At 44.2% G+C, this 27,914-nt stretch overlaps 1 protein-coding gene across 1 annotated transcript in view; it reads left to right on the forward strand.

The window, feature by feature from the left end:
* Positions 1-27,914, forward strand: part of LHFPL3 (LHFPL tetraspan subfamily member 3) — a 234,180-nt gene that overhangs the window by 174,462 nt on the left and 31,804 nt on the right. The window contains exon 3 of the mRNA XM_060279524.1: positions 19,851-19,898. Within this exon, the coding sequence (XP_060135507.1) occupies positions 19,851-19,867 (17 nt within the window). The 3' untranslated portion in view covers positions 19,868-19,898. The remainder of the gene's footprint in view (positions 1-19,850; positions 19,899-27,914) is intronic.

The following is a 27,914-nucleotide window of genomic DNA, read 5'->3' on the forward strand; positions in this document are numbered from 1 at the left end:
CAAGCATCCATCATAGGTGGATTAAAAAAGAAAGAAAGAAAGAAAGAAAGAAAGAAAGAAAGAAAGAAAGAAAGAAAGAAAGAAGACAAATGTCTATTAATATTTATGATTTGTCTTCATCTAGTGCCAAAACTGCCGCTGAGATGTTTATTTCAATTGGAACCAAGTACACCTAAATTTGTATGGGTCCAACCCAATGTATGCAAAGCCCTTTGAATAAAATAAGGCACTATAGAAATATGTCTCATTATTTTTAGACTTGTTTGCAAGGCTGGATGGGGTGCCCTATATAAGCAGATTCTCCCTGCCCGCCCCCCGCCCCCAGAAAGTTTGGCATTTAGGTGGCATTGCTAGATTTCACAACATCTTTCTAGACAACAACACAATTATTTTCTTCAGCCATTTGATAAGTACAACTGGGTTTCTTTTATCTAAACATGTTAAAAATCCATACAACCAAAAATGTCATGGGCAGTTAAACGTAAGAAATGGTAGAATCTAAAAACTAAACAACCGTCCCCTGGGGAATCAGTGGCACCCATCCATCTCCCTTAAATTCCCTTAAAACAACCATGATTTGCAAAAGCAGTCAACAATGCTGCCTCTAGAGAACTTTAATACACTTCCACTAGTCAAACAGAAATTAACTGAGATTAAAAAAAAGAACAAATAAACCAGAGATCTGTTCTGATGCAAGCTCTGACTTCAGCAGAGGCCAGGGGAGCGAATCCTGGACAGTTCCTTGCAGAGCTCAGGCTGAATGAGGGCAGCGCTCAGAGGCTGTCTCCGCTACAGCCATGCTCAGGCTGAGCCTTACATAAAAGCTGCAGCGTTCAAAGTGCTTTGCCTTTACTGAGAGGTTCCTCTTTGTTGAGAAAAGGACATGGCCTTCACTAGACATTTAGTTCTGTAGGGCAGGAGAAGTGCATGGCTCCATTCCCTGGGGCACATGGCGTCCTTAGGCCAGAGAAGTACTGGTTGTACACAGGTTCCTTTTGAAGAAGTGTTTCCACTAGTTGAGGTGCTTCTAGTCCTGGCCCTGAGGGCATGGGATGTTCTATCATAGCTTTCCTCGGAGGCTCTTTTCACACAAGCACCCTTCATCCCTGTTAAGATGGCTTCGGTTCTTCGTTGCATTTAACACAAGCACTATTTTTTTGCCATTGCAATTACAAAGTGCCCATCTCCACAGGCCAGTTTGGAAGTATGCTTTAACAAACATACTTTAAGAAACCCCATCCCCCCCCCCCGTGTGGTTCACTGACCACCTCTGAGTAACAGAAAGCCACCTCATTGACAGATGGGATGTTCTGGGGCAATTCCATTTATTTCCTCGTGAAAACCCTGCTTTATTTCCCTCCTCCAGACTTCTGTCTTCCTTTATTGCTAAGGATGCCATTTGGAAAGCCTTTGTGGCCTGAAGCATCTTATTTCCCGTTCACTTTCCCCTTGATTAATGTCCTTCATAAGCTGCTTGTCTGTGTCAGTGCATTCCATAGTAGTTACCCTACAAGACACCTCCCTGTGGATTCCTCATTTAAAGAAGCTTCTTCCACTGGGCCCACCCCCCCAATCCCCTTCTGTATCACACCTGTGACTTTGGAATATTTTGTAACAGCACAGGCATTCTAAATTGATCATCCAATTAACTTTCTGCATAGCCTCCGTTGGAAAGTGTTTCCACAGGTTGCTGTAATTGAAATTAAATCAAAATTTTAAAGTGTAAATCGTGTCACCCAGAGTATAATGGATTAATCACAGAAAGGAGATTTGCAGGTAGCATGTTTAAAATGAGCAAGACGTGAAGCTGTGCGGTACATATTTAAAGGATGGATATTAACCAAATAGGAGAAAATATTCTGTACTGAATCCTTCCAAGAAAGATGGCTTTTTCTTAAATTTTCTTTTCCCTGAGAGGGGTCTTATCTCCACTTCTAGTGTTACCATTTTGTCTGCAGTTTTAGGGAAATGGTATTAAGCATGTGGTTCCACTGGTTAGAGTGTCAGGCTAGAACTTGGGAGACCCTGCTCAGCCATGAAACTGACCAGTCACCTATTCTCAGGCTGACCTGCCCCATAGGGTTCTTGTGAAGAAGAAAAAATGTGCGAAGGACAATGCACTCTTTTTTGAGCTCCTTGAATGAAAGGCAGGATATATACGAAATACAGAATTCTCTACAAAAAGTCCATCAAAGGCTATCTCCATGAGACGATAATAAGTATATTTACCCATAAATAAATCTCATTCAGTTCAGAGTGATGAGGTGTGCAGCAAAGGTCACTCCATTTGATAGAAGTCTCTCCATTTAATGAAGTAGCACTTTCTCTCTGCCATCATTATACCCAAACTGGCCTTTTGTCATTTCCTGTTCCCTTCTAGCCATGGGCATTAATGAAGTGGTCCTTTGACGAGATATTTCCTGTTCTCCGCTAGCTGTTCGCCCTGAAATTCCTTAATTTTCCTTTTCAGCAGTTGCTTGTTCATGCATTTTAATTTCATTTTTATTGAAGCAGTTGTGCTTTAGTGAAAATAAAATATAATTGAGCATATGCTGTGGCTCCAAAGAGGAAGTGAAGAATTGATGGGCCTGTGGCAATCAATATGGGGGGAGGGGGGAATCAGGTGAGCTGTCTAAAAAGGCAGGGCATCACAGAGTATGTCATCAGCTCCCTCCCTGACCACATCTCCCCAACGGATACTTTGGTAGCAGCAACAGCACTCTGTCATAACCGAGAAAGCACCGTTAAGAACTTTGCCTTTCCAAAATATACAATTTGTAGACAATTCCACAGGCATGTATGCTTACCTGTCATCACTATACTAATGTCCGCAGAGATTTATAACTGTGGCAGACTTAGGGTTGCTGAGCATCGAAAGCAGATCCCATAGCTGCCAAGTTATCCCTTTTTTAAAGGGATTTTCCCTCATGGTGAATAGGCTTCCTCGCGAGAAAAGGGAAAACTTGGCAGCTATGGCAGATCCTAAGGGGAAAGATGCCGTGCTTATTACTGCTGTGCCTGCAAAAACTCTTTTGGACAATTAAATGGGCTGCTCGTTCTATGAGAAAGACACAAATCAGCAGGTATACCATTAGCTTTGCCTAGCTCCCTCTCAACAGATGCAGGGTTTTCAAGCACTTCAGATAACTGTGGACAAAAATGGTAGTGGGATGGCCATGCACATCACAGACAATGATGTCTCTATTCATTTATCACCAAGGGAGGGGGAGAACCTTAGGCCTGGGAGCTAAATGCCTCTCTTCCTAGCTCTCACAACCCTTCCCAGACCACCCCACTCCCTGGCCTTGAGTTCTGATAATGCATCTTGCTTACCTGGATAAGAGAACAGAGAGGGGTGCAGGAGGGTTGAAACTAGCTTACTGGGCAAAGTTAAACTCTACATTGGTTCCTCCACCCCAGGCTGAAATAAGCTTCCCAATTACACATGGGTGTAGACAGGGGGGGCAGGAGGGGGCAGCTGCCCCCCCCAGAAGCAAAAAATTATTGTATTTTACAGACCATAACCAATACTTTGCCCCTCCAAAAACTGAAGTGGAAAGGGCTTTGCTTTAGCAAGAGCAGCTCTCCACTTGCTGGGGGCGGGAACACAACTGTAACAAAAACACATCAAATAAATAAAGCAAAGTGGCTACCAGTACTTAAGCAGTTAAGACAATGGAGCAGAATATCCCTTCAGGCAAGGTTCACCCTATTCACCCTATTGTTATTCAGTGGGAGTTGTTAATGGGCATTCAGGGATCGCATTAACAGTTCTATTGGCGATTTAATGAGGGTGCAGAGGATTCAATTTGACTAAGGTGGCCCTGCAAGGCTAAAAGGAAGTGAATAAGAAGGGGGGGGGCTGTAGCTTTGATAGACACAGTGATGTTTATAAAAAGCATTGGTGTTCCAGTCTGCCCCTCCTCCTGCATCTGTATACTGTAAATCAGGGGTGGCCACCTCCCAAGAGACTCTGATCTACTCACAGAGTTAAAAACTGGGAGTGATCTACCCCCTTTTGGGGGGTTCAGGTCAAAGCTGTTGAGTTTTTTTAAGGGGGGGAAGCCCTGTTTTGGGGGGTTTAGGTCAAACTTGTTGAGCTTCTTTTAGGAGGGAGGGAGGCCCATTTTTGGTTAGGGCTTCAGGTCATAGTTCAGCTTTTTTTAGGGAGGAGGAAAAATTTGGGTGAGCTTTTTTTAGGGGTGCCAGTGATCTAGCAGTGATCTACCACAGACATCCAGTGATCTACTGGTAGATCACAATCTACCTGTTGGACGTGCCTGCTGTAAATCAAGCAGAGAGAAAGCTGCTTACAAGGCTCCTGTACAGGTGTACCGGTATCTTCCTCTTGCTGCAGAGTTCTAGCATCACAGCGTCACCCAGAGGCACCCACAAATGTGAGTTATCCCTCTCTCTATTTCTTCCTTCCTTTCCTCCCTCTTCCATCCTGAATAAAATACTGGGGGGGGGGGCAGATAAGCCCCACATAGAAAGCCCATCAACATGGGGGGGGGAGGACTCTTAAAAATACAGTATTTACCAGTAATTTCTTTGGGGGGGGGAGGCACCTAGGCCTCTAGGAGTTGGCTGCTATGCCTAGGACAATTCAAGAAAGCAGAATCATGCATATGCTATGGTAATATATCAATAGAATCATGGAATTGTAGTCGGAAGGGACCACAAGGGTCATCTAGTCCAACCCCCTGCAATGCAGGAATTTTTCCCCAATGTGGGGCTTGAACCCACAACATGGTTGAAATATTATGCTGATATGCAGCAACGCCTCGGAGCCATCGAGACTGCGGCCCTGTCTTGCCTTGCCCTCGCCTGCCCTGCCACCCCCTCTCCCCTGCCCGACCCTCCCATCCTCTTGCTGCAGAGTTCCAGCTTCACAGCATCACCCAGAGGCACCCACAAATATGAGGTATCCCTCTCTCTATTATTCCTTCCTTCCCTCCCTCTTCCATCCTTAATAAAATACTGGGGGGGGGCAGATAAGCCCCACATTGAAAGCCCATCAAAATGGGGGGGTGACTCTTTCAAATACGGTATTTACCAGTAATTGGGGGGGGGAGAGGCACCTAGGCCTCTAGGATTTGGCTGCTATGCCTAGGAGTAGGACAATTCAAGAAAGCAGAATGATGCATATGCTATGGTAATATATCAATGGAATCATAGAATTGTAGTCGGAAGGGACCACAAGGGTCATCTAGTCCAACCCCCTGCAATGCAGGATTTCCCCCCCAAGGTGGGGCTTGAACCCACAACATGGTTGAAATATTATGCTGATATGCAGCAACGCCTCGGAGCTGTCGTGACTGCGGCCGTGCCTTCCCTCGCCCTCACCCGCCCTGCCACCCCCTCTCGCCTGCCCGACCCTCCCATCCTCTTGCTGCAGAGTTCCAGCTTCACAGCATCACCCAGAGGCACCCACAAATATGAGTTATCCCTCTCTCTATTTCTTCCTTCCTTCCCTCCCTCTTCCATTCTTAATAAAATATGGGGGGGCAGATAAGCCCCACATAGAAAGCCCATCAACATGGGGGGGATGACTCTTTCACATACGGTATTTACTAGTATTTTGGGGGGGGAGGCACCTAGGCCTCTAGGAGTTGGCTGCTATGCCTAGGAGTAGGACAATTCAAGAAAGCAGAATGATGCATATGCTATGGCAATATATCAATAGAATCATAGAATTGTAGTCGGAAGGGACCACAAGGGTCATCTAGTCCAACCCCCTGCAATGCAGGAATTTTTTCCTAAGGTGGGGCTTGAACCCACAACATGGTTGAAATATTATGCTGATATGCAGCAACGCCTCGGAGCCGTCGTGACTGCGGCCGTGCCTTGCCTTGCCCTCGCCCACCCTGTCACCCCCTCTTGCCTGCCCGACCCTCCCGTCCTCTCCAGCCAAGCAGGGTAGCCGCCGCCGTTGCCAGCCCCAGAAGCACAAGGTGGCCGCTGCCGCCGCTGCCGCCACCACGATGTCGTCAGGCCAGCTGGCCCTGTAGCCCCGCCCACGTTCCCACTTTGTGGCCCCGCCCCTGAATGATCATGGCTTGCCCCCCCCCTAGTTTTGATCCTGGCTACGCCCTTGCAATTACACACTCTGTCACATCACCCTCAGTTTTGGGGAATGTGTGTGCACTCTCAGTTGTCTCTAGCCATACCTGCACTTGTGATTTAAGAGTATTAATCCAACAAATACCTGCCTTTTTTCTTGAGTGAGTGATGGAGACGGGAACTGCTTTCTTCAAACGGTAAGTAGTGGTTGGCATTGTACATGCACAACTTCTCTTTTGAGAACTATCTTCTGATCTGCTTCTTGTTTCCCACTTGGAATAAGCAGAGAGCATCCCATGGTTATTCACAGCAGGTGTAAAATGGAGGCTGATCTATAAGTTCAGAGGGCCCTGCATGAGACATTCCTCAAATTTATTTGGATTGCTTTTTGTTTTCTTATACAGTATATTCTGCCAAGCTCTTGGGATGGAGGAGAAAACGGGGTGCTTTTTTGTTCTACTTTGGACAAATCAATTTAGTTTGCAAAGTGACCTGGGGTATCAGCTAGGATTCATTATTTCTACCCTCCTTACCTCTTCCCAGGGCTAGGAAATAATGATGATTTCTGTTTCGGTGCTATGTTTCTTTTCAGAAATAGCTGTGGTGTCTGGGTAGACAGGGCAAAGATTACCTCTCTAAGGGATAGCCCCTGACAGCCATGAAAAATCAGTAGAGACATGCCAGTCTGTGCTAACCAGGAATGCACAGAAACAGAAAGAATTCAAGCCACTCTTTCCTTGCAAGATCTCACCATAGAAGACTGATATCCTGCTTGTCAGATTCAGTTGAACGTTTTCTGCCGGGTCACACCAGACTGTCAAGCACAGCATTTTCTTTGAAACTTTTTATTAAGGCATTATCGCAGCAGCAGCAAAGCCTATCTGTTGGAGATGCCCAAGCCCTGGATTTCCTCCATCAAGCAGGTGATTAGATTAGATCAATAGCTCACAAGGCCCTTCTCCAACTCAGTGATTCTGTGGATATAACCAGAGAATTGTATCATAAATTGCTTATTCAGTGCCAGGGACAAAACTTTTCATATTTTTTGGTTACCGTAGGAGTGTATGGACTATGGTAACATGAGTTTTGCATATATCTACCATCCTATGAATTTTTTGTTTATTCACTGGAAAGTTTGGCAGTGAAGACCTCTGGATAGGCACCATGAATGAGCCACTGTGCAACCCACTGGTCATCACCTTAACACCCATTGTGGTTGAAACATCACCCAAAGATGCACACCGAACTCCTCTTGCTTCCCACATGCCTTTGCACTCATCAGCCCTGTTTGGGAAAGGCAAATCCCACTGACATTCTAGATACCTTCTTTGCTTCAGGAAAACATAGAAAGCTGCCTTATACGGAGTCAGACCATTGGTCCATATAGTTCAGCATGGTCTCCATGACTGGCAGTGGCTCTTCTGGGTTTCCCAGCCCTACCTGGCAATGCCAGGGATTGAACCAAGGCTCTTCTGAATGCAGAGCAGATTCTCTACCAATGACCTTTGGCCCGTCCCCCTTCCAAACCCTCCTCTGCATCACCAAGTATTTGAGAGAGATCCCAAACAATAATTCTGGATTCTGTCCACTCTCAGCCTTCCTTTGTGGCTTCTGCTTCCCCTTGGAATACACATAAGGCACATTGCAGAAATTCATTGTTGACAAACTATGCCAGATCTGCCTCCCCCCAGTAATTAGCTAGTTTAAGGAGCACACTTGTTTGTTCCTACACATCTCTGCCTCCAGGCAGCCATTTTGAAACGAACCCCTTCTAGTCTCCCTAACGTAAGATTTTTATTCAGTATTCCTATTCACAGCAAGCTAATTAATCTGAGACTTGACATTACTGGAATCTACCTACGCTTGGGTCTTATATTGGCTTCCTACTGTGCAGAATGTTGATTATCTTGGGCAGTTCTCTAGATATATTACTTATTGCTACCTTTTGTAGATGATAGATGCTGACAATATGCTGCAAATTTTTCTAGGGCACCCATTATAATTGGGGAGCTTGAAAGTAAATCTTGAAAGAGAATATATTTTCTCTCAAAGTCAAGAACTCATGTAGCACTGAAGTGCACTGTACAGTTTCTGTGAACTCTAAAATCCCAGTTGCACTAGTGCCCTTTCAATTAAACTGTAAATGTATCAACATCCTTTCATCTTTATTTCTAGCCATTAATAGAATCTGTGTTGAATCTTATGTACACATTTGTGGAAGTCAGAATAGCCAAAGAGGTCCCTGGAATTATTAGTTTGATTTTATTTCCTTTCATTATTGGGAGATGTGAAATGTGCAAGCAATCAAAGGCAAGCAACCAGAAGGGAGCATTCTCCTTGCACTGTGCGCAGCAGTAGAAGTTTTACAGAGACACCGTCTCTAAGTGAAGCTATCTGGTCACTAGGCATCTTGAATTTACAGTGCTCGAAGCTTTTCAATGATTTCTTAGAATCATAGAATCGTAGAGTTGGAAGAGACCACAAGGGCCATCCAGTCCAACCCCCTGCCGAGCAGGAAACACCATCAAAGCAATCTTGACATATGCCTGTCAAGCCTCTGCTTAAAGACCTCCAAAGAAGGAGACTCCACCACACTCCCTGGTAGCAAATTCCACTGCCGAACAGCTCTTACTGTCAGGACCTTTAGCACCTTTGTTGCACACACTGTTTCAATCTTACGCTTTTACTGAAGCTTTTTTCCCCAAATCATATGCTTTCATCTTTAGCCAATCGGCAGCCAATGGCGACTAACCTCTCCCATTTGACCAACCCGAATCAACGCAGAGTGAACACGCGAGCAAGACTGAATGAGCTACTCTTGGCAATACTGCAAGGGAGATTCCAGAAAACGCCACTCATAGGGAGACTACACCCCTGTGGACAGAGACAAATAGAATCAGTAGCACATGTTTTTTGTTTTGTACTGCCCCTGGTATCAGACAATTCAATCCAAGTTTATTAATCGGTTGCTAGTAGGGAGTGTGTTATGTACTGAGCTGAATCATAGATCAATAGGATCCAGAATCAGCAGTCTGATTGGTCCCCAGGAGCCACCCAATCCAACTCCAGGTGGAAGTGAATCCGCAACCTGATTGGCCTGCAGGAGCAGCCAATCAGGCGGCTGGCAGAAGTGAATCCGCAACCTGATTGGCCTGCAGGAGCAGCCAATCAGGCTGCTGGCAGAAGTCAATCCACAAACTGATTGGCCCACAGGTGTAGCCCTGAAGTAGCCAATCACGCAAAGCCCATTGTGTAACTAATGTATATAAGCAGGTGGTTTGGGGAAAAGGTCATTCTTCTTCTCTTTGATGACTACGAGCTGAATAAAGAGCATGAAATTCACTCTCGACTCCGAGTATATTTCAGAGTGGCATTCAGGCAAATGGAAGGGAGCCTTCCTTAGGATGGGGATAAGATGGCAATAGTAGCCAGGTTTCTGCAACAAGCAGTGAGGATATGCAACATTAACTTAACTAAGTATTAACTAGGCAGTTTTTATTTTTACAGAGCTACAGATTAATTTTAAGAAGTGTGCTAAGATAAAAAAAGAAAGAAAGTCAATAGGAGCCAAATTAGGTAGCTTTCCCTGGGAATTGGAGGACACGTTCCCCCAGATTAAAAAAACAAACAACTCTCTGATTCCATTGCTGAATGGACAGTTAAGGAGTGTGTTATATCTGGGGAGAAGAGAGAAGAGGAGAGGCAGCTGCTTGTGTTGTGTTGCTTCTGTCTCTGTGTTATTGTGGTGTCATCAGCAGAGGCATGTCAAGGAGGTAAGCAACTGTCCACATTTAAAATGTTGATATGCATAGTTTATTGGCAGGACTCCACACAAAACTCGACTTGCTTTCCTAGCAGCTGTTATTTGCTGGTCATAACCAGCAAAACCCTCCCCTTTCACAAAGTTCTGCAGAACAGCAAGCACTTTTGGCATCGACCCACATTTGTGTTGCAGTATAGAGAAGGTAAAGAACACCAGGAATCTCCCTCTGCCACCCAGAAACGATTCCTGCCATTCCTTGCCTTCTCCAAACTGTTGTTTGCTTTAGTTCTGAATTATAGCTAACAAGATTCTGATAGATTAGAAAGCATCCAATCTTCTCTCCTGCACAAGCTTTTTTTCCTAAAGTGCTGTAAATTGTGCCATAGATTTGTAAAGCATCACTTAGATTTGGTATCCTGTAAGTGCCCTTAAAATTAATTTTGTCTTGAATGTGTCCACATGCCAATGAGTTTGACATAAGCCTCTCAATTTTATGCTCCACTAAAAAGAGTGCGTGGAATGGAAACAGTAAATCAACCTCGGAATTTGCAGAGGTGGCTGCTCAGCTATGAAGAGCCTGCTCTGTATAAATTGATTTCTTTAACAACTGATTTGGATAACAAAAAAAAGGTGACCTAAATATTCCATGGTGTTAAGCTTGCAACCTTAGAAAATCTTAACCTTGAAACCCTGGATTTGATCAAGGAGTAACCAGGAGACAGCCATCCAGACATTCAAGGGAGAAATTATCTGAGAGTTCGCATAGAATCTGATATGTTTGTACGTTTCTTTTGCAGGTGAAACCCTGAGAAGAGGGAATAGATCATAAAATAAATAAATTCACTCTTTTCCATTTCATCCGCTCCATTTGCAGGGTTCTGGTTTCTACTTAAAGGTATTGAATAGAGGAGTCTATGCAAAGACTTGCAAAACAATGACCCCAAAACCAATGGGGTTTTTTGTGTCAGGGTATGCAATGGACAGAAGCAACCAGCCTTCTTAAAAATCAAAAGAAAGATTAAAAGCACGTCTTAAATGCATCCAAATCAATTAGGAACAGTAAGTGGATAAAATTAAGAAAGAATTTGTGCTTTTTAATCAACAAATTGTTTTTTTAATTAAGAAACAAATTGGCTTTTAATAGTTTTATTAAATATCAGGCACAGCACAACTGAACCAGGCAGTATCTTAAAAGATAGTGATGGATGCTCTGCTTCTTGTAATTAGATGAATTAGATAAGCATTATAAATTGAAGTTAGCACATCAAAAATGAAAATGAATTATCATTCACTGCTTACACTTCTGTAGACTCAAATGAACGGAATGAGTAGAAGGGTTGAGTAGCTTCCTATTTGCTGTTTTGTGTTTGTTGTAAAATATTGTATACTTGAATAAAGTACCATTTAAGTACCTTAAAATATATTTCTTTGAAAGGGCATCTACTATTCAGAAGCATCATTTAATATTATCTTTAAATGTTAGTGGTTGTTTGCCATACTTTATTTTGGTATAATAGCCCAGTCTCAAAGTATACAGGATAATTATTCATATCTGAACATTTTGCACATGTGCAAGAAGTACAGCTGGTAGACGACTCTTAGTAAATAATAATAATAATAATAATAATAATAATAATAATAATAATACCCCACCCTCTGACTGGGTTTCCCCAGCCACTCTGGGCATCTTACAGCATATATAAAAACATAGTAAAACATCAGACATTAAAAACTTCCCAATACAGGGCTGCCTTCAGATGTCTTCTAAAACTCGTGTAGTTCCTTATCTCCTTGACATCTGAAGGGAGGGTGTTCCTCCACAAGGAGGGCACCACTACCAAGAAGGCCCTCTACCTGGCTCCCTGAAACTTCGTTTCTTGCAGTGAGGGAACCAGTAGAAGACCCTCGGAGGAGGACCTCAGTTTCCGGGCTGAGCGATGGGAATGGATACACTCCTTCAGGTATACTGGGCCAAGGCTTTATTTGCACCCAGCACACCTAAAATGTAAGATATACAACAAAGGTTGAATGCACATATGATTTTCTAATTGTTCCCCCTCAAAAGGTGGGTAGGCAAATGCTATGTCAGCCTTCCCCAGCCTTCCAGCTGTTTTGGACTACAACTCCCATCAGCCCCAAAATGTCGAAAACAGCTGAAGGGCACCAGAAATGTCCATGCATGTACATACATATAGCCCTTGTCACAGATTATGTTTTAGGCGTGGTGGGGCTTAAAACTATAAATACCCATTCAGGTTATGCCTAAACCTAAGAGAACAATATCTAGGATTGAGAAGTGATGAGTGTAATCCCTGCCAGAGAATAGAGCACATGGTAAATCTACTGTGGCCCCCACATAATAAGGTTTGTAAATAATACAAACATGTTGTCAGAACCAGGCCTAGTCAGTCCAGAGGCTTCTTAACTGCCCTTCTGAGACCTCAGAACACAGCAGTCCACAGTACCTCATTGGGCTGACCGAAGACACCTTGGCCCCTGAGGCAAACCACAAAATAGCAGCTCTTCCCTACTAGAGAAGAAGGGGCAAACGTAGATCTGCACTGGGAACAAGGGGAAAATAAAGACCTAGATCTAGAGCTGTTGCCCCTGCAGAACCATACCCTCCAACATGCCTCAGAGGAAAATTGGGACATGCACCTTTCATGGGGGGACACTCCTGTGCAAGAACACAGCCCCCCCAAAGCGGGTGCCTTTTGGAGCTGTGATCTCATGGGAGCTAAAATGTGGCCTCCTGGGGTCCAATCAGAAGCTGGGGTGGCTTCTGGGATTCCTAGATGTTGCAGGACAGTTGAAGGGTATGCAGAACCTGCCACCTGAGGCACTCACCTCACTTTGCCTCAAGGGTGGGCTGGCCCCGAGGGCAGTTTAGACATTAACAAACCATGGCATATCCTCTCACGCTAGGGGAGGATGGAGTGCCCAAGCTCAGGTTTATTGAAATTCCAGCCAACCACGGTGTCTTGGGAGGGGCAGCATTATGTCTGAGCCAAGCCTCTATCTGTAGAAAACATAGCGCCAATGAGATGGAGGTAGATGAGAGACTTGAAGGAAGATGAGTCATGGCAGACCCATAACGGGGGACCTGGAGAAGGAATATAAATAATGTTAATGTAAAGGAATCCTGAAAGCCAAAACCCTGCCCCCCCATGCATTAAGTTTTTCTCCACCAACTCATCAAGGAATCTGATGCCTTCTCATTTGGTTGGCCCTCAAACTGAAGCAAGCAAATATAATTTTCTTTTTTAATGGAGTCAAAAGAAAAAAATAGGATAGAAGCGTTTCTGAAAAGGTTGATATAAACAAATGCCAGCTTCCTTGCTTTATGGTTTGCATGTGATAAAGGTGGCATTGTGAAAGAAATACTGTAAGTGCTAACAGTTGTGTTCGGAAATATATAAATTTGAGCCTTTTTACTAGGCATTGGCAAAGCAACATCTTTTTTTAAAACGGATAGGAACAAAAGTATGCAAAGAGAGGAAGCATAAAGCAAGAGCGAGGGCCAGGTTCTTTCATGACCACAGGTTCTTTCTGGGGGCCACATGCCAGTGCGTGGGGGGGGGCATACGGCACACATGCAGCACACACCACAAACACCAATATATGCAGCATGCACATGTTTACCAGATCGGCTGCACTGGTGCATTTGCACCATGCTGACACTTCACCCCTCTACCTCCCAGTAAGCAGCAGCAACATGGGCAGCGATGCCATGCACCACCACCCAGTACTGCACTGCACACGCCCAGACAGCCTGGATAGCTCAGTCAGTAGAGCATGAGACTCTTAACCACAGGGTCGTGGGTTCAAGTCCCATGTTGCGCAAAAGATTCCTGGGTTGCAGGGGTTCCGACTAGATGACCCTTGTGGTGCCATCCATTTCTACAATTCTGTAATATTATTATTTAGTACATGTATTAGCGCGCGCACACACACACACACACACATGCAGGCTCTCACACCTACCCCTCCCCAGCAATTGTGGGGGGAATGTTTTCATTTCATTGAAAAATGATAGTGTATTTGGTGCTGAAAATAAAGGTTTCTGCAAGAAGTATGTATTATTTAGTTGTTTTCGTTGCATCTTTGTCTGTGTATATATGCAAATATAGTGATTTCCCTTTTTTATTACCCTTTCTATTATAGTGTAAGATAGGGCTTTTTTCTCTTCTTCTTCTTCTTCTTCTTTTTTATAAATGGACCTTTCAATCACAATTCATGCTTCCAAGCCGGTACATGAATGAAGTGCAGCTACTTTTAGAAAGTCACACTTCTCTGAATTTTGCATCAGAGTTCTCCAAACAAAAAACGCATGGAACAAAGCATATTGTAGGGAAAAGTATGCACAATATGTGTATATTAGGGTAAAATACTTGCAAAAAAGTGTATATTGAGCAAAATTGCAAACAAAAATCCATATACTGGGTGAAATACTCTCGAAAATGCTTATAATTTTCGTGGGGATATGGGCGAACTGAAATTAGATTCATCCTTCCTTAGTTTTCAAGTTTTAATTGTCTATAAAGGCTGCCCCATTCACAATATGTAGATTATTATTTTTTTGCCCTCTCAAACTCAGCCTAACCCCTAACATCTACAATTTTATCAGCACTGAAATAATAAAGTAAAGCATTACAAAAGACAAATATTGAGTATAAAATGGCAACTGTTGCAAGACAGAAGGGAGATTAAAGCTAGTTGCAGATTGGTCAGGAAGAACATTGTGACAACTGGGCAAAATGCTAATCGAGAAATTTTCATTGCTGGCATAGTTCAAAAATAAAATGTTTAGCTTCTGCTGTACTAATGTTAGAAGATCACAATGCCACCCACCCACCCACCCAACTCCACCCCACACTATCAACTCTCTTTGACTGCAGAGTTATCAACAGTATTTCTCTGTGACTCAAGGCTGTCGGCACAATCTATTTCTGGACTTCGTTCATTGATATAATATGCAGACTAGGAGACACAAGCATATATTAACAGATAGGAATGATAATCTAGCAATAAACTTTAAGCAATCTCATTTTAGTTATTGACTTCCCTTGATTTTTCATCTCTTATTGCAGGGTCTTTATGGAAGTGTCAGTTGCCTTTTCTTCAATGACTCTCCAAGGTCTCTTTAAAAATGATAACTCCCTGTTTTATAGCTTGATTAATATATGCACTGGGACCAGGCCAATAAGTATTTTAAGGAGGCCTTTGGGGAGCACTAGATATTCAATCAGAGATTCCAGGAATTATGGAAATTGAGTTATGCACTAAAAATAAAGTTTATGCTTTTCATCACCTGCTATGAATGTTTCAGAGAATTAATGTATCAATTGGTTTAATCTACAAGTGTGCTAATAATTTGTTTAGGGGGCTCACTTGTTGTAAACTGGCTGCATTTTAAAAGTCCTGGAAATCTTTGAACGTTCCCCAGCAACAAAGAATAAAACATGGATATTCTTTTAGTAGCATGTGATTAAGACATTTATTTATTTTAAATCCTTGTGGAAGCTTATCATTGTGGCACAGGGAATACAGGAACTACAAGGGGCAGCTCCATTACACTAACAACAGCTTTCTTACATATTCCGGGATAGGAGAAAGTGTCACAGTGTATTTTCTTAGTTTGAAATAAATTCTGGTCTAAAAAAACTTGCCTCTAATTTCTAAGTGGAGTTTTCTGTCTCACAAAGTTTACATGTATGCACACTCATTTTCTATGGCTGAAAATTCTATAGACATAGGTAACTTAATATCATCTTATATGCTGCATACAAAGTAGGAGAGCAAAGAGCTCAAAGACTGAGCAGCACCCATAGAGGAGATGATGAGTATGATGAATGAGGAAGTGGGAGAGATTTGGGGGGGGGGGGTGGAGATTCACTCAGGACAATCTGTCGGGATGCTGTCACTTTCCAAAGCCCAGGAGGCTTTTGCCCAACTTAGGGAGAGAGGTGTGATGCTCTGATGGGTCCAAGAGCCCTCCTGCCACCTTCCCAAAGCCTGCCCAGCTTTGGGAAGGAGGCAAAAGGGTCCCAGCATCCTGTCAGAGCCCTGGCACCTCCTTCCCAAAGCCCAGGAATCATAGCTGCCAAATTTTCCCTTTTCTCACGAGGAAGCCTATTCAGCTTAAGGGAATTTCCCTTAAAAAAAGGGATAACTTGGCAGCTATGACAGGAATCTTCCACCCGTCTTAGGGGAGGAGGCATGATGCTCTCACACACAATGTCCTCTCCCCAAATCACCCTCGCAACCTGGCGCCTCTGACCCTAACTATTCCCCTACGAAGAGTTTCACCACACGCCATTGGTGGGCAGTATAAGCAATAAAGCCAAGGGCTGAATCATGCAAGCGCTCCTAGCTGACCTCAGCTACAAAATCGTGTGAAGAGACAATGTGTTACCAGTCACAGACACAATTCACATCATTTCCCCCCAGTTGTTGCAATCACATGTGGTTACTGACTAGACCTTGTGTTCATCGCTGTTCGCACATAGGAGAGTGTACTTGGAGACAGTTAATCTGAGGTTGCAGCTGATGTTGTAGATTCCAGTCTGGGAAGGGAAGGCGTGTATTCCTTAGTAAATTTGAGAGGCCTGTAATTGATTTGTGTCTCTCTGCTGATGGAAGGGGCTTTAGTCCGCCAGACACTTAATGTGAGATTAAAAAGAAGGAAGTGAGGTTTTTCCCCATTTTCTCCTACAAATCAGCTGCACCCTCTACTGTGGGTGTTAAATTGCTGGTCTTTGAATGAATGAAGGAATACAAATATATATTTAAAAGCACATATGTGATGCATTGGATGAATTGGTCCTTAGTCATGCTGTTTTCTGGGGAGCCAAAATGATTGCTTTTTGCAAATAGTGTGCACTGTAAAAAGTGGGAAATGGCCATAAGGTTCAGTTCATTGAGACAGCAGCCATAATTAAGTGTGCTGGCTTGTGAATGCTGCTGATGAACTCGACTTGAGTAGTCATTACATGGATATGTGAATAACAATTTTGTAGGGTGAGGTGCTTAAAGCAGTCACAGTAATTTTGCAACGATAGCCCATGGCATAAATAAGCCTTTGAGACTGAAAACCATCCCTTTAGTTATTCCAGTTCCTCGTGGAGAATTGTATATAAATTAGTGTATGTTTGAGAACATCGGCTTATCTCAGATGTGGTTTAATCTTTGATCAAAATAATTAGCTCTGACTTGTGGAGAAGCCCCCCCCCCCATTTTAATATCTCTTCAAATATTTCTTTAAAACTAGTCTTGCTGACTTAGCATTTACCAGTAAATTACTGGAGGGGAAGTCTACTTGGAAACCAAGATTTTGCTATATGTGGAATGTTATGCAACCGTTGTCTTTTTATTGCAGCATTCGGCTTGTTTGTCCTCACCTGCCCACATCTACCCTGCCCATCATTTCATCCACATGTTTTAGTTTCCAAAAGCTAAAGTCCTTTTGGGGGGATATCCCTAGGGAATAGTTTGCACCCCTTCTGTGTGGTCAGCACTACACCATCACATGATGAAAAGGTTAGCCATGACGAACTGGTGCACCCCTCCTTTCCGTTTTAATTCCTCTCCACTACAATATTGTCCCCAAGGGCAGTGCTTTACTAGCTCCCACTGTCAGGAGGTCCTACACACGAGTAGGAGTCCGGCAGAGACACATGCCCGACTGGCATGTTCTCTCCCTCCTGCTTGTTCGTTCAGGAGATTTAAAATCCTTCTCCAGCCCGAACATCACAGTGATGCATCAGTACACTTCAAGATCAGCAGAGTATAGGCAGTCAGCGTACAGACTCGGTAGCGCAGCTTTTTGGCTAAACTACGTTTATTTACATATATACACTCAGAGCATTGTATCTCAGCTCCTTCCTCTTCAGCATCAGACAGCAAAAAAAGGACAAATGTCCTACATCATGGAAACACAGTAATCCAAACATCCTGTCTCCGTCATTTCCCACAATGTGGAATGAAAACATACACTGTCCTGTGATATAAACAATACCATGACTGCAACACAGGGAATGAATCCTAACACCCACCCCCTAAGAGAAAATTGCAATTTGTATGTAAAAAAAAAAAAAGTACGGGGATGCACTCAGATACCACCAAGGTGGGGTTACAAGCTGCCCCTATTGACTCAGCATTCTGGGTCCATTTCAGCACCATCACAGTTAAGTCCCAGATTACCATCTGATTACTTTGCCCACTCACATTTAATGGCAGTTCATGGTAAAGGAGTCGAGAACTAACTACATAGCCTAGCCTCCATCTATGTATCTCCATTCTGGTCTTTGTTTCTCGCAGCCAAAACATACATGTTATAATTATTATTATTAATAATAATAATAATATTATTATTATTATTATTATTATTATTATTATTATTAATTTATACCCCGCCCATCTGGCTGGGTTTCCCCAGCCACTCTGGGCGGCTTCCAACAGAAAAATGAAATAAAACAATCTATTAAACATTAAAAACCTCCCTAAACAGGGCTGCCTTCAGATGTCTTCTAAAAATCTGGTAGCTGTTTTTCTCTTTGACATCTGATGGGAGGGCATTCCACAGGGCGGGCGCCACTACCGAGAAGGCCCTGTGCCTGGTTCCCTGCAACTTAGCTTCTCGCAATGAGGGAACCACCAGAAGGCCCTCAGTACTGGACCTCAGTGTCTGGGCAGAACGATGGGGGTGGAGATGCTCCTTCAGGTATACTGGACTGAGGCCGTTTAGGGCTTTAAAGGTCAGCACCAACACTTTGAACTGTGCTCGGAAACGTACTGGGAGCCAATGTAGATCTTTCAAGACTGATGTTATGTGATCTCGGCAGCCGCTCCCAGTCACCAATCTAGCTGCCGCATTCTGGATTAGTTATAGTTTCCGGGTCACCTTCAAAGGTAGCCCCACGTAGAGCGCATTGCAGTAGTCCAAGCAGGAGATAACCAAAGCATGCACCACTCTGGCGAGACAGTCCACGGGCAGGTAGGGTCTCAGCCTGAGTACCAGATGGAGCTGATAGACAGCTGCCCTGGACACAGAATTGACCTGCGCCTCCATGGACAACTGTGAGTCCAGAATGACTCCCAGGCTGCACACCTTGTCCTTCAGGGGCACAGTTACCCCATTCAGGACCAGGGAGTCCTCCACACCTGCCCGCCTCCTGTCCCCCACACCTGCCCGCCTTCTGTCTTGTCTGGATTCAACCTCAATCTGTTAGCCGCCATCCATCCTCCAACCGCCTCCAGGCACTCACACAGGAGTGAGTGAGCCACAGGTAAAGGTTGTGAGCCACAGGTAAAGGTCTCCTAACATAAGACGTCCGTGGGTGACCTATCAAATTTAAAGGTACTTAACACATATGCTGGCTGATTTGCAGGTGAGTGTGGTGAGTACATTTCAATGTGACAGGTCGCATGACAGGCTTAGTCATAGCCGGCATCACATCTCAGGACCGCAACACCTCAAAGACTGCCTCTCTCCTTAGGAACCTACTGGGACCCTGAGATCAACCTCTGAGGCCCTTCTTCATGTGCCTCCTCCACAAGAGGTCTGGAGGGTGGTAACATGAGAAAAGGCCTTTTCTGCAGTGGCTCCCCATTTATGGAATGCTCTCCCCGGGAAAGTTTGCCTGGCACCTTCATTATAAATCTTTAGGCGCCAGGCGAAAACGTTCCTCTTCAAACAGGCCTTTGGCTCATTGATATCCAATGCCCTTTCCAATGTGGTGTTATTGGTTTAGTTTTGTTCTTATTTTTATTACGTATTTTGCATAGCAATTTTACGTTGTGATCCGCCCTGAGACCTACGGATGAAGGGCGGTATACAGATTTTAACAAAAACAATCTGTTTCAGCGCTTGGTGTGAAGCTAAAGTGTGATAGAATGCTGGGAATTGACTTGATATGCATCTATATTTAGATAAGATTAGATTGACAATAACAAGAATTGTTGATAGCTTCTGTGTGTGTGCAGCCTTTTTAAACTTTGCCTTCTGTTTTTCCCTCCTGTGCAGATGATGGAAATGCTTAAAACAAGCAAAGCTAGTGTGAAACTGACAAATGTAAGTGTAAGCATGGTGCTCACTGGGACACGCTGTGTAGTGTTTCGTGTGCTTCTGGCCCAAAGTGTGCTGCATGGCTTTCTGCTATCATCCTGTGAATTGGCCGGCATGTTCAGTATCTTGTTCAGCAACACAAATGTTTATATCCCTACCTTTTTATATTAAAAAACAAACAAGGCCCTCTCTTTTTTTTTTAAAAAAAAAAAAAGGTCTTTTGCAAAAGTGTTGGCATAGTATTTGTGGCTATAGTCTTGTTTGTGTCTATTTACATATATATATTGTTTTTATTTTATTTAGCAAACTGGTTTCTATGTTGTGATTACTGTTACGGAATTTACAGCATCTTGGGATGGATGTCCAATCCTGGTAAAGGAAATGGCTTCCATCAATATTCTGGGATGTCGCTACATCAATCAATCCCATTTCCACCTGGAGTGGAGTTAGTGCCTAGCTGGCCAGGAAAGAGTCAACCCAGGAAAGGGATCATCGAGAGAGGGAGAATTGTGGTTTCTTGGTGTGGCCTGGGCAAAGAAATGCAGGGCCCTCTCTCCAAACTCCTGATTCAGTACCATCACTTTCTCTATCCTGAAAAACAAGAAGTAATGGGGTATGACAAAAGTCATGGAACTGGCCCTGAGGTGGATGTAAGCCATAGAACAGGCATCCCCAAACTGCGGCCCTCCAGATGTTTTGGCCTACATCTCCCATGATCCCTAGCTTACAGGACCAGTGGTCGGGGATATGTAAGAAAGACTGTACAACCTGGAAAAAGAGATAAGGCATGTACTTTTGTAAACCAAGAAAATCTTTAATAATAATATTTTTTTAAAAAAAAATCTCTGAAGGCTCCTCAGGAAGAAAATCAATATTTCCCCCTATCACTTATTTCCTGCAGTGTGATGGTTACAAAGTGCACTCTAGGAGGCCCAATGGGCCTGGCCAGCACTTGGATGACCTAAAATATCCCCAGCATCCTCTGCATTGTGGAGAGGTTCTGCTTCTGCAGCCCTCTTCATTATTGATCTTGTTATCAAGGAACCTCCAGCTTAAGAACATAGAAATCTGCCATAGCCGAGGTTAGACAGTATGTCCTTCTAGCCCAGTATTCTCTGACAGGCAGGAGTTCTCCAGGGTTTCAGGCAGGGCTCTTTCACATCAAGGGTTGGGACCCACCACTGAGATACCCTCCAAGTGTCCTGGAATTACGAAAGCCGTCCCAGCTTCAGATTTGATCCCACAATGTCCCTGTTTCCCCCGCCAGCATCACCGCTGCCAAGCTCTCTAAAACTTATTTATTGCTGCGTGTTTTTCTCTTAGTAAATCTACCAAAGAATAGAATAAAATCGGGATTAGGGGGTTTTCTCAGGACGGTGGAGGATGTGTGTGTGCTGTGTCCCATTGGTGGAGTGGTGGTGGCACTCGGCCTTCTTCTGAGAGGAAATGCTCTGGAGCAGGGACCAAAAATGTGGGGAGATCAAGGAGGGTCAGTTTCACCTGAGGGATGTTGGAGGGTGTGAACTGATGCCTGCTCTGGGGCCCCCTTGGTGCACCAAACAGCTCCAGGTGGCTTGGTCTGGCTGCCATTTTCATTTCTACAATGTCCTGGAGTGACACTTAACTGGTTGCATTATGGGAAATTAAAATGGCAGTTAAATCCAGCGCTGCTGAGAGCACAGAATGCTGATGGAAGCTGTTGTTGCTCGCCACTGGCAGAGGGCTGAATACTTCGCTCGTAAGGACCCAGTATTCTGCCCAGGGCTCTCTCTCAAACCCAGAGCTGGCCCTGTTTCTCTCCCCTTGCTACCTGATCCTGTTCGATGCAAATGCCAGCAACTGAATTTCTCTATGCAAAGCTGCGGCTCTTCCACTGAGTTATGTTTCCTCAAATCACAATTTGAATGCCACTGATTTATGGGAATAATAGTACCTGGGCCTTTGCCACCCATAATAAGCTATGGCAATCAGCACAGGCCTACTGCTTCTACCTTTAGGTATTGTACAAACCGGTGTAAGTGAACAAAATGTTAATTGAAATGCCCCGAAGTTCCGAAGCTTGGTACGGAGGAACGAGGTAGCACTTTTGTTATACTCGTCTCCAGGACTCCATTGTCAATTTCCTACCCTATTCTTCCATTTCCAAGCCTGGTTTGCTCTTGAGAGGAGAGCCTCCTTCCCATTAAACCTTATCACGATCCTGTGAAATCTGCAAATAGGGAATGGAATGAAACTGCCAACCTCATTTTCACTGTGTCCTAAGCTATAATTTGAGACCAGATTGTTCAAGGTGACAGGTCAGTGCGCAGCTCCATTTTGCTCCATCCACCTTTTGTCTCCGGACGATTAACGGTAAAAGAGAAGCAATATGCAGTTTCAACTTTTCACAGTGCCTTTCTCTGAAATGCAGTTATATTATATTACTGTTAGCTAAATGTACAAGTCCACACACAATATATATGTTTTCAGGGCCTGTGGAATTACGAGAAGCCTTGTGGGTCAGCATAATAGCTAAGTGTGACTGGATCTGCCTTCTGAATTAGTGTGGCCAGAGCAATTGGAGATTGGACAGCCATTGACGGGATTTATTTGAATCTATTTGGGGGCCTGTCAATGCCTTCTTCAGAATCAGGTGCTATAACTTTTCCCAGACTGTACCACTTCTGGTTGCCATTAGGGAAGCTGCATGTTTGAATAGATGCCACACTGTGTACAATAATGGTTTCTTTCCCACCCTTCACCATATGGTTGCAGGATGGGTTACTTCAATTTAGAAATAAAATATTTGGAACAATTGAAAAGAATTTAGAACAATTGAAAATTGAAAAGAAATTACAGTCACAAGAACAGGGTGGGTACTAAAACTAAATATATCAGGTGCTGAAGTACAGGGGAAAGCATGGAACAGAAACTATATAAAGAAGGTGCCAGACACACACCCCTTGCGCGGGGCAGCTGCCTTAGAGAATGCCTTCTCCCAGGTAACCTCCCCCCCCTAAAAAAACACCACCTAAGGGTGGTGGAACTACTAAGGGTGCCCCACCACCAAGCTTAACACCCAAGAAGGTCTGTGGTCTTTCAGATATTGGAGACTCAAAGTACCATGAATTGGGCTCAGAGTGAGCTGGCAACCAGTACAGCTGTTTTAAAACGAGTAACAGGAGTTCTAAAGGGAACTCCAGATGGTAATCTGACTGCAGTAATTTGGACCACGTAGAGTGCATTGCAATAATCCATTCTGGAAGTTGCCATAGCATGAAGTACAGTGGCCAAGTCGTCTCTGTCCAAAAGGGATCGTAATTGAAAATAGCCACTGTTAGCCCCTGGATTACGATTACCAGTCGTAATTGAAAATAGCCACTGTTGGCCCTGAGACTATCTGAGACTCTCATAACGATGCTGGATTCAGAAGTACCCCCAGGCTACAGACCTGCTCCTTCCAAGGGAGTGCGGCTCCATCCAAAACAGGCCCTCTCTCCATTCCCTAGACACAAGAGCAAATAAGACCTCTGTCTTTTCAGAATTCAGCTTCGGTTTATTGGCACATCAAGGAAAAGATAGGCGGAACTTGGAGAATAGGGTTACAGATAAAGAAGGCATCTTTTCCCTTTCAGACTCTGAGGTAGGCCTGTAGCAAGTCTCTCTTGCAGTTGCCAAAATCAAAGGCACAGATAAATACTGCAAGTAAAACATACATGCACATGCACACCATGAGTGACACCTGCAAAAATATCCATATCCCCAGCTGCTTTCCATAGTCATGAGGTCATGCTCTCTAATGATAAGCTGATTAAGACAATCTAGCAGCAAATAATGTGCTATCCACTTTCCATCATCAGAACATAATCATCCTTATAGAAGTGTAATTTTCAATCCTCTGTTTCTGGCAAGAAAGGAAGGACAAAATAAAAGTGTTTCTTAACATGGACTGCACACCACCACCTCTGCTCTATTTTAATCATTTCCCCCCTATTCAATCAGCATAGCCTAATGAGAAGAGGAAGGGGGAAAGAATTCTAGAAAAGTCAGCATTTTATTAACCTGAAAATAAATGAAGCCAGCAATTAATTGCATGTGACTCAATGTGATGCTGCAGTAATGCACGCAAGTGTAAAACTATCTTGTATCTGAGTGTTCCAATTTCCATTTGCTTATCATCTAAGTAGTCTAATTTTGGAGACATTTCTTCCTGCTCTGGAGATAAGACATGACATTCCAGAGAACAATGGCATTTGATCTAGAAGAGCATGAGTGCTCTATCTGCCTGTCCAGCCAGCCATTGTGTTTCAGTGAAGCTGGGTTGCTGGGAGAAGGGGAGCAGCCTGCAATTTAGCATAGACAAGGAGGCTGTTGCACCAAAATGGATTCAATAAGACCGCATGCAAAATTTTGCATGTGCATAAAATGGCTTGTGAGATTGCAGCCATTATTGTCTTACTGGGAGTTCTGGTAATCAACAATTTAGCAATAGCTAAAATAGTTGAATTTAACAGAGGCTAAAGCACTGCAGATGGTGACAGCAGTCACAAAATTAAAAGACGCCTGCTTCTTGGGAGAAAAGCAATGACAAACCTAGACAGCATCGTAAAAAGCAGAGACATCACCTTGCCTACAAAGGTCCGTATAGTTAAAGCTATGGTTTTCCCAGTAGTGATGTATGGAAGTGAGAGCTGGACCATAAAGAAGGCTGACCGCCAAATTATTGATGCTTTTGAATTATGGTGCTGGAGGAGACTCTTGAGAGTCCCATGGACTGCAAGAAGATCTCCATTCTGAAGGAAATCAGCCCTGAGTGCTCACTGGAAGGACAGATCCTGAAGCTGAGGCTCCAAGAGAAGACTCCCTGGAAAAGACCCTGATGTTAGGAAAGATTGAGGGCACAAGGAGAAGGGGACGACAGAGGACGAGATGGTTGGACAGTGTTCTCGAAGCTACCAACTTGAGTTTGACCAAGCTGCGGGAGGCAGTGGAAGACAGGAGTGCCTGGCGTGCTATGGTCCACGAAGAGTCGGACACGACTAAACGACTAAACAACAAAAACAACAAAAAAGCACTTTCTGTCCCAATTGCTTTAAAAAAAACACCCCACAATTATAGAACAAGGTAAATTACATACACAAAAAGCAACTGAAGTTATCAATTGATATTTGGACTGTTAGAAAAGAAAGAAAGAAAGTGACCAGGAGGACCAAATAACCTTTTATATACATGATCAGTGGTGTCAAATGAGGGCAATATGGCTGACTGGCAGTAAGCCCAGAACTAAAACAGGACTTCCCATTTGCAGTTCCTTCTCCTCTCCACAAAAGTGAATGCATTTCATTCAGGACATGAAATAAATCCACTTCATGTCTTGGCCTTTGCCCGATAGTTGCCTGCCATATCTGTGATGGAGGTGACATCGAAAGGACGGGCTCTGAAGGTGATCTCAAGACACAGATTGAGGTGAATATGGAAATGGTCAATCCAACAAGTACCTTGGTCCCGAGTCATGGCTGTTGCTCTAGAGGGCAACATATCTCTTTACAGAAGCTGGTTGTTTAAGAAGTCATCTGATTTTGCATTATGCCTCTGATTATCTGGTTTGCTTTTCTGTACTTCCACATGGCATGCTGATAAAGGCAGAGGGCCTTCTCGGTAGTGGCGCCCTCCCTGCGGAACATACATCAGATATAAAGGAGAGGAGTAACTACCGTATATAAACTTTTGAAGACATTTGAAGGCATAGGGAAGGTTTTTAATGTTGAGTGTTGTGTTATGTTTTATATGTGTTGGAAGCCGCCCAGAGTGGCTGGGGCAACCCTGTCAGATAGGCAGGGTAATAATAATAAATTATTATTGGCAACTCTTATTATGTAGGAGGACAGAAAGAACTAAACAGTGAAAACACTTGGGGGATCGTGGGTAATTCATTTGTCCTGACTCAAAAAAAAAGCACACACAGAAAGACAGATACACACCCACCGCATGATTCCACTTGCAGTGCAATCATATTAATAGAAGTAAGTTTCCTGGCCAGGTTCACATGTAATGCTGAGCCGTGGCTAAGCCACTGGGCTGGTTTGGGACCATCAGATTAAATCATGGCTTGTAATTCGAGGACCCGCCCCCCCATGAGAAATAAAAGACACAGTGACACATGAATTTAGGTTAATCGGTAAAATAAGGCCACAACTTTATTGGTTAGAGCAAGTGAGAGGTATTGGCTTAGGCATTGGACACACAAGCAAGCGTGACTCCACCCCGCTCAGCAGGGAGTCATATAAGGTTAACACCCAGTGGGAGGAGCCTGTTGATGCAAATACAACTGAAAGCTTCCCCTGATGTCACCGGGGGTCGTGCCATGGCCCTAGCCACCAGCAGGGCATCGGACAGGATCCACGACCGCCGGATCCCTTTAATGTTGTTGTTGTTTAGTCGTTTAGTCGTGTCCGACTCTTCATGACCCCATGGACCATAGCACGCCAGGCACTCCTGTCTTGCATTGCCTCCCGCAGTTTGGTCAAACTCATGTTGGTAGCTTCGAGAACACTGTCCAACCATCTCGTCCTCTGTCGTCCCCTTCTCCTAGTGCCCTCAATCTTTCCCAACATCAGGGTCTTTTCCAGGGAGTCTTCTCTTCTCATGATGTGGCCAAAGTATTGGAGCCTCAGCTTCACGATCTGTCCTTCCAGGGAGCACTCAGGGCTGATTTCCTTAAGAATGGATAGGTTTGATCTTCTTGCAGTCCATGGGACTCTCAAGAGTCTCCTCCAGCACCATAATTGAAAAGCATCAATTCTTCGGCGATCAGCCTTCTTTATGGTCCAGCTCTCACTTCCATACATCACTACTGGGAAAACCATAGCTTTAACTATACGGACCTTTGTAGGCAAAGCTCTTTAGTGGGATGATGACCTTCAGACCCAGGAGTCAACTCCTTTAATGGGATACCCCTAAAAGAGGAGGGTTGGATGATGGCCACAACCAGTCCTCAAACACACAAGACCAATACACATTCCAATGCCTAACCGCCAATACCCAAAATTGTGACGAATTGCTACAAGGTAGGCAACAAAACCAGGAGGCCGGTGCCAATTAGCCAAATGGATAAAAAAAACCTCCTACCAGGCCCCTTGGGCAACCAAGGCAACCAACTGAAGTCCATAGCAAGGTCAAAGCAAATAACACAAAGGAAAGACCTAAAGGGAGGGTGGGCGGCAGATCCGACGGGATGCAGCAGCAGAAAGAGGATTTGAACACTGCCACATTGGGCTAAATGTAGTCAAACCCACCCACCCCAGCCGGCCCTATTGGCCAGATGAGAGGCTCGGTGCGGTAGCAGGGATAGGCTGGAGCAGGGGGCCAAAAACACAACCCCCCCCCTGCTTAGCGCAGGAAGCAGCTCCTGTTCACAATGTCTCCCCTCTCCAAGGAGGAGAGAGCTTAGCACAGGGATGATGACCTTCAGACCCAGGAGTCAAAGGCAGCTCTCCAAGCCTCTCTATGTGGGCTTTAGGAGTCTCCCCACCCCACTCTCCTCACAGGCCCCACTTCGTACCATCCTTTACTGTTTTTGAAATGTGCCCTGGAATTCTGATGGTGCCTCTTTCTTGCCTGGCTAGAAAAGAGAGACAGCTGTGTAGAAACCAGTGTATTCTACAAAGATAACGTTTACATTCATCTTTCCACCCAGAGTTGCCAACTTGAAGAAAATAATTGGTCACATGATGTAGTGCACGCACACCATTTGAATGGCAAAGCCCACAACCTTGGGGGAGGGTCCCCAAAGATTTAATTGGGGGGATGAAGACCCCTTGACCCCTAAGAGTTGGCTCCTATGCTTTCACCCTTTTGGCCTCTGGTCAGGCCCATTGCTGGCATGTGGCCCCCAGAAGGGGATGTGGCCCTCAGGCTGAAAACATTCCCCACCCTTGGTTTAGCATTATGTGTGAACCAGGTCACAGTCCCCAGAGGAGCTTCCTCTCTAAGAAGTGCATTTAAGATTTCAGCCTAAATGAAAATGATGTGCAATGATTCAGT

Source organism: Zootoca vivipara, chromosome 10 (genome assembly GCF_963506605.1).
Source record: "Zootoca vivipara chromosome 10, rZooViv1.1, whole genome shotgun sequence".
NCBI lineage: Eukaryota > Metazoa > Chordata > Lepidosauria > Squamata > Lacertidae > Zootoca > Zootoca vivipara.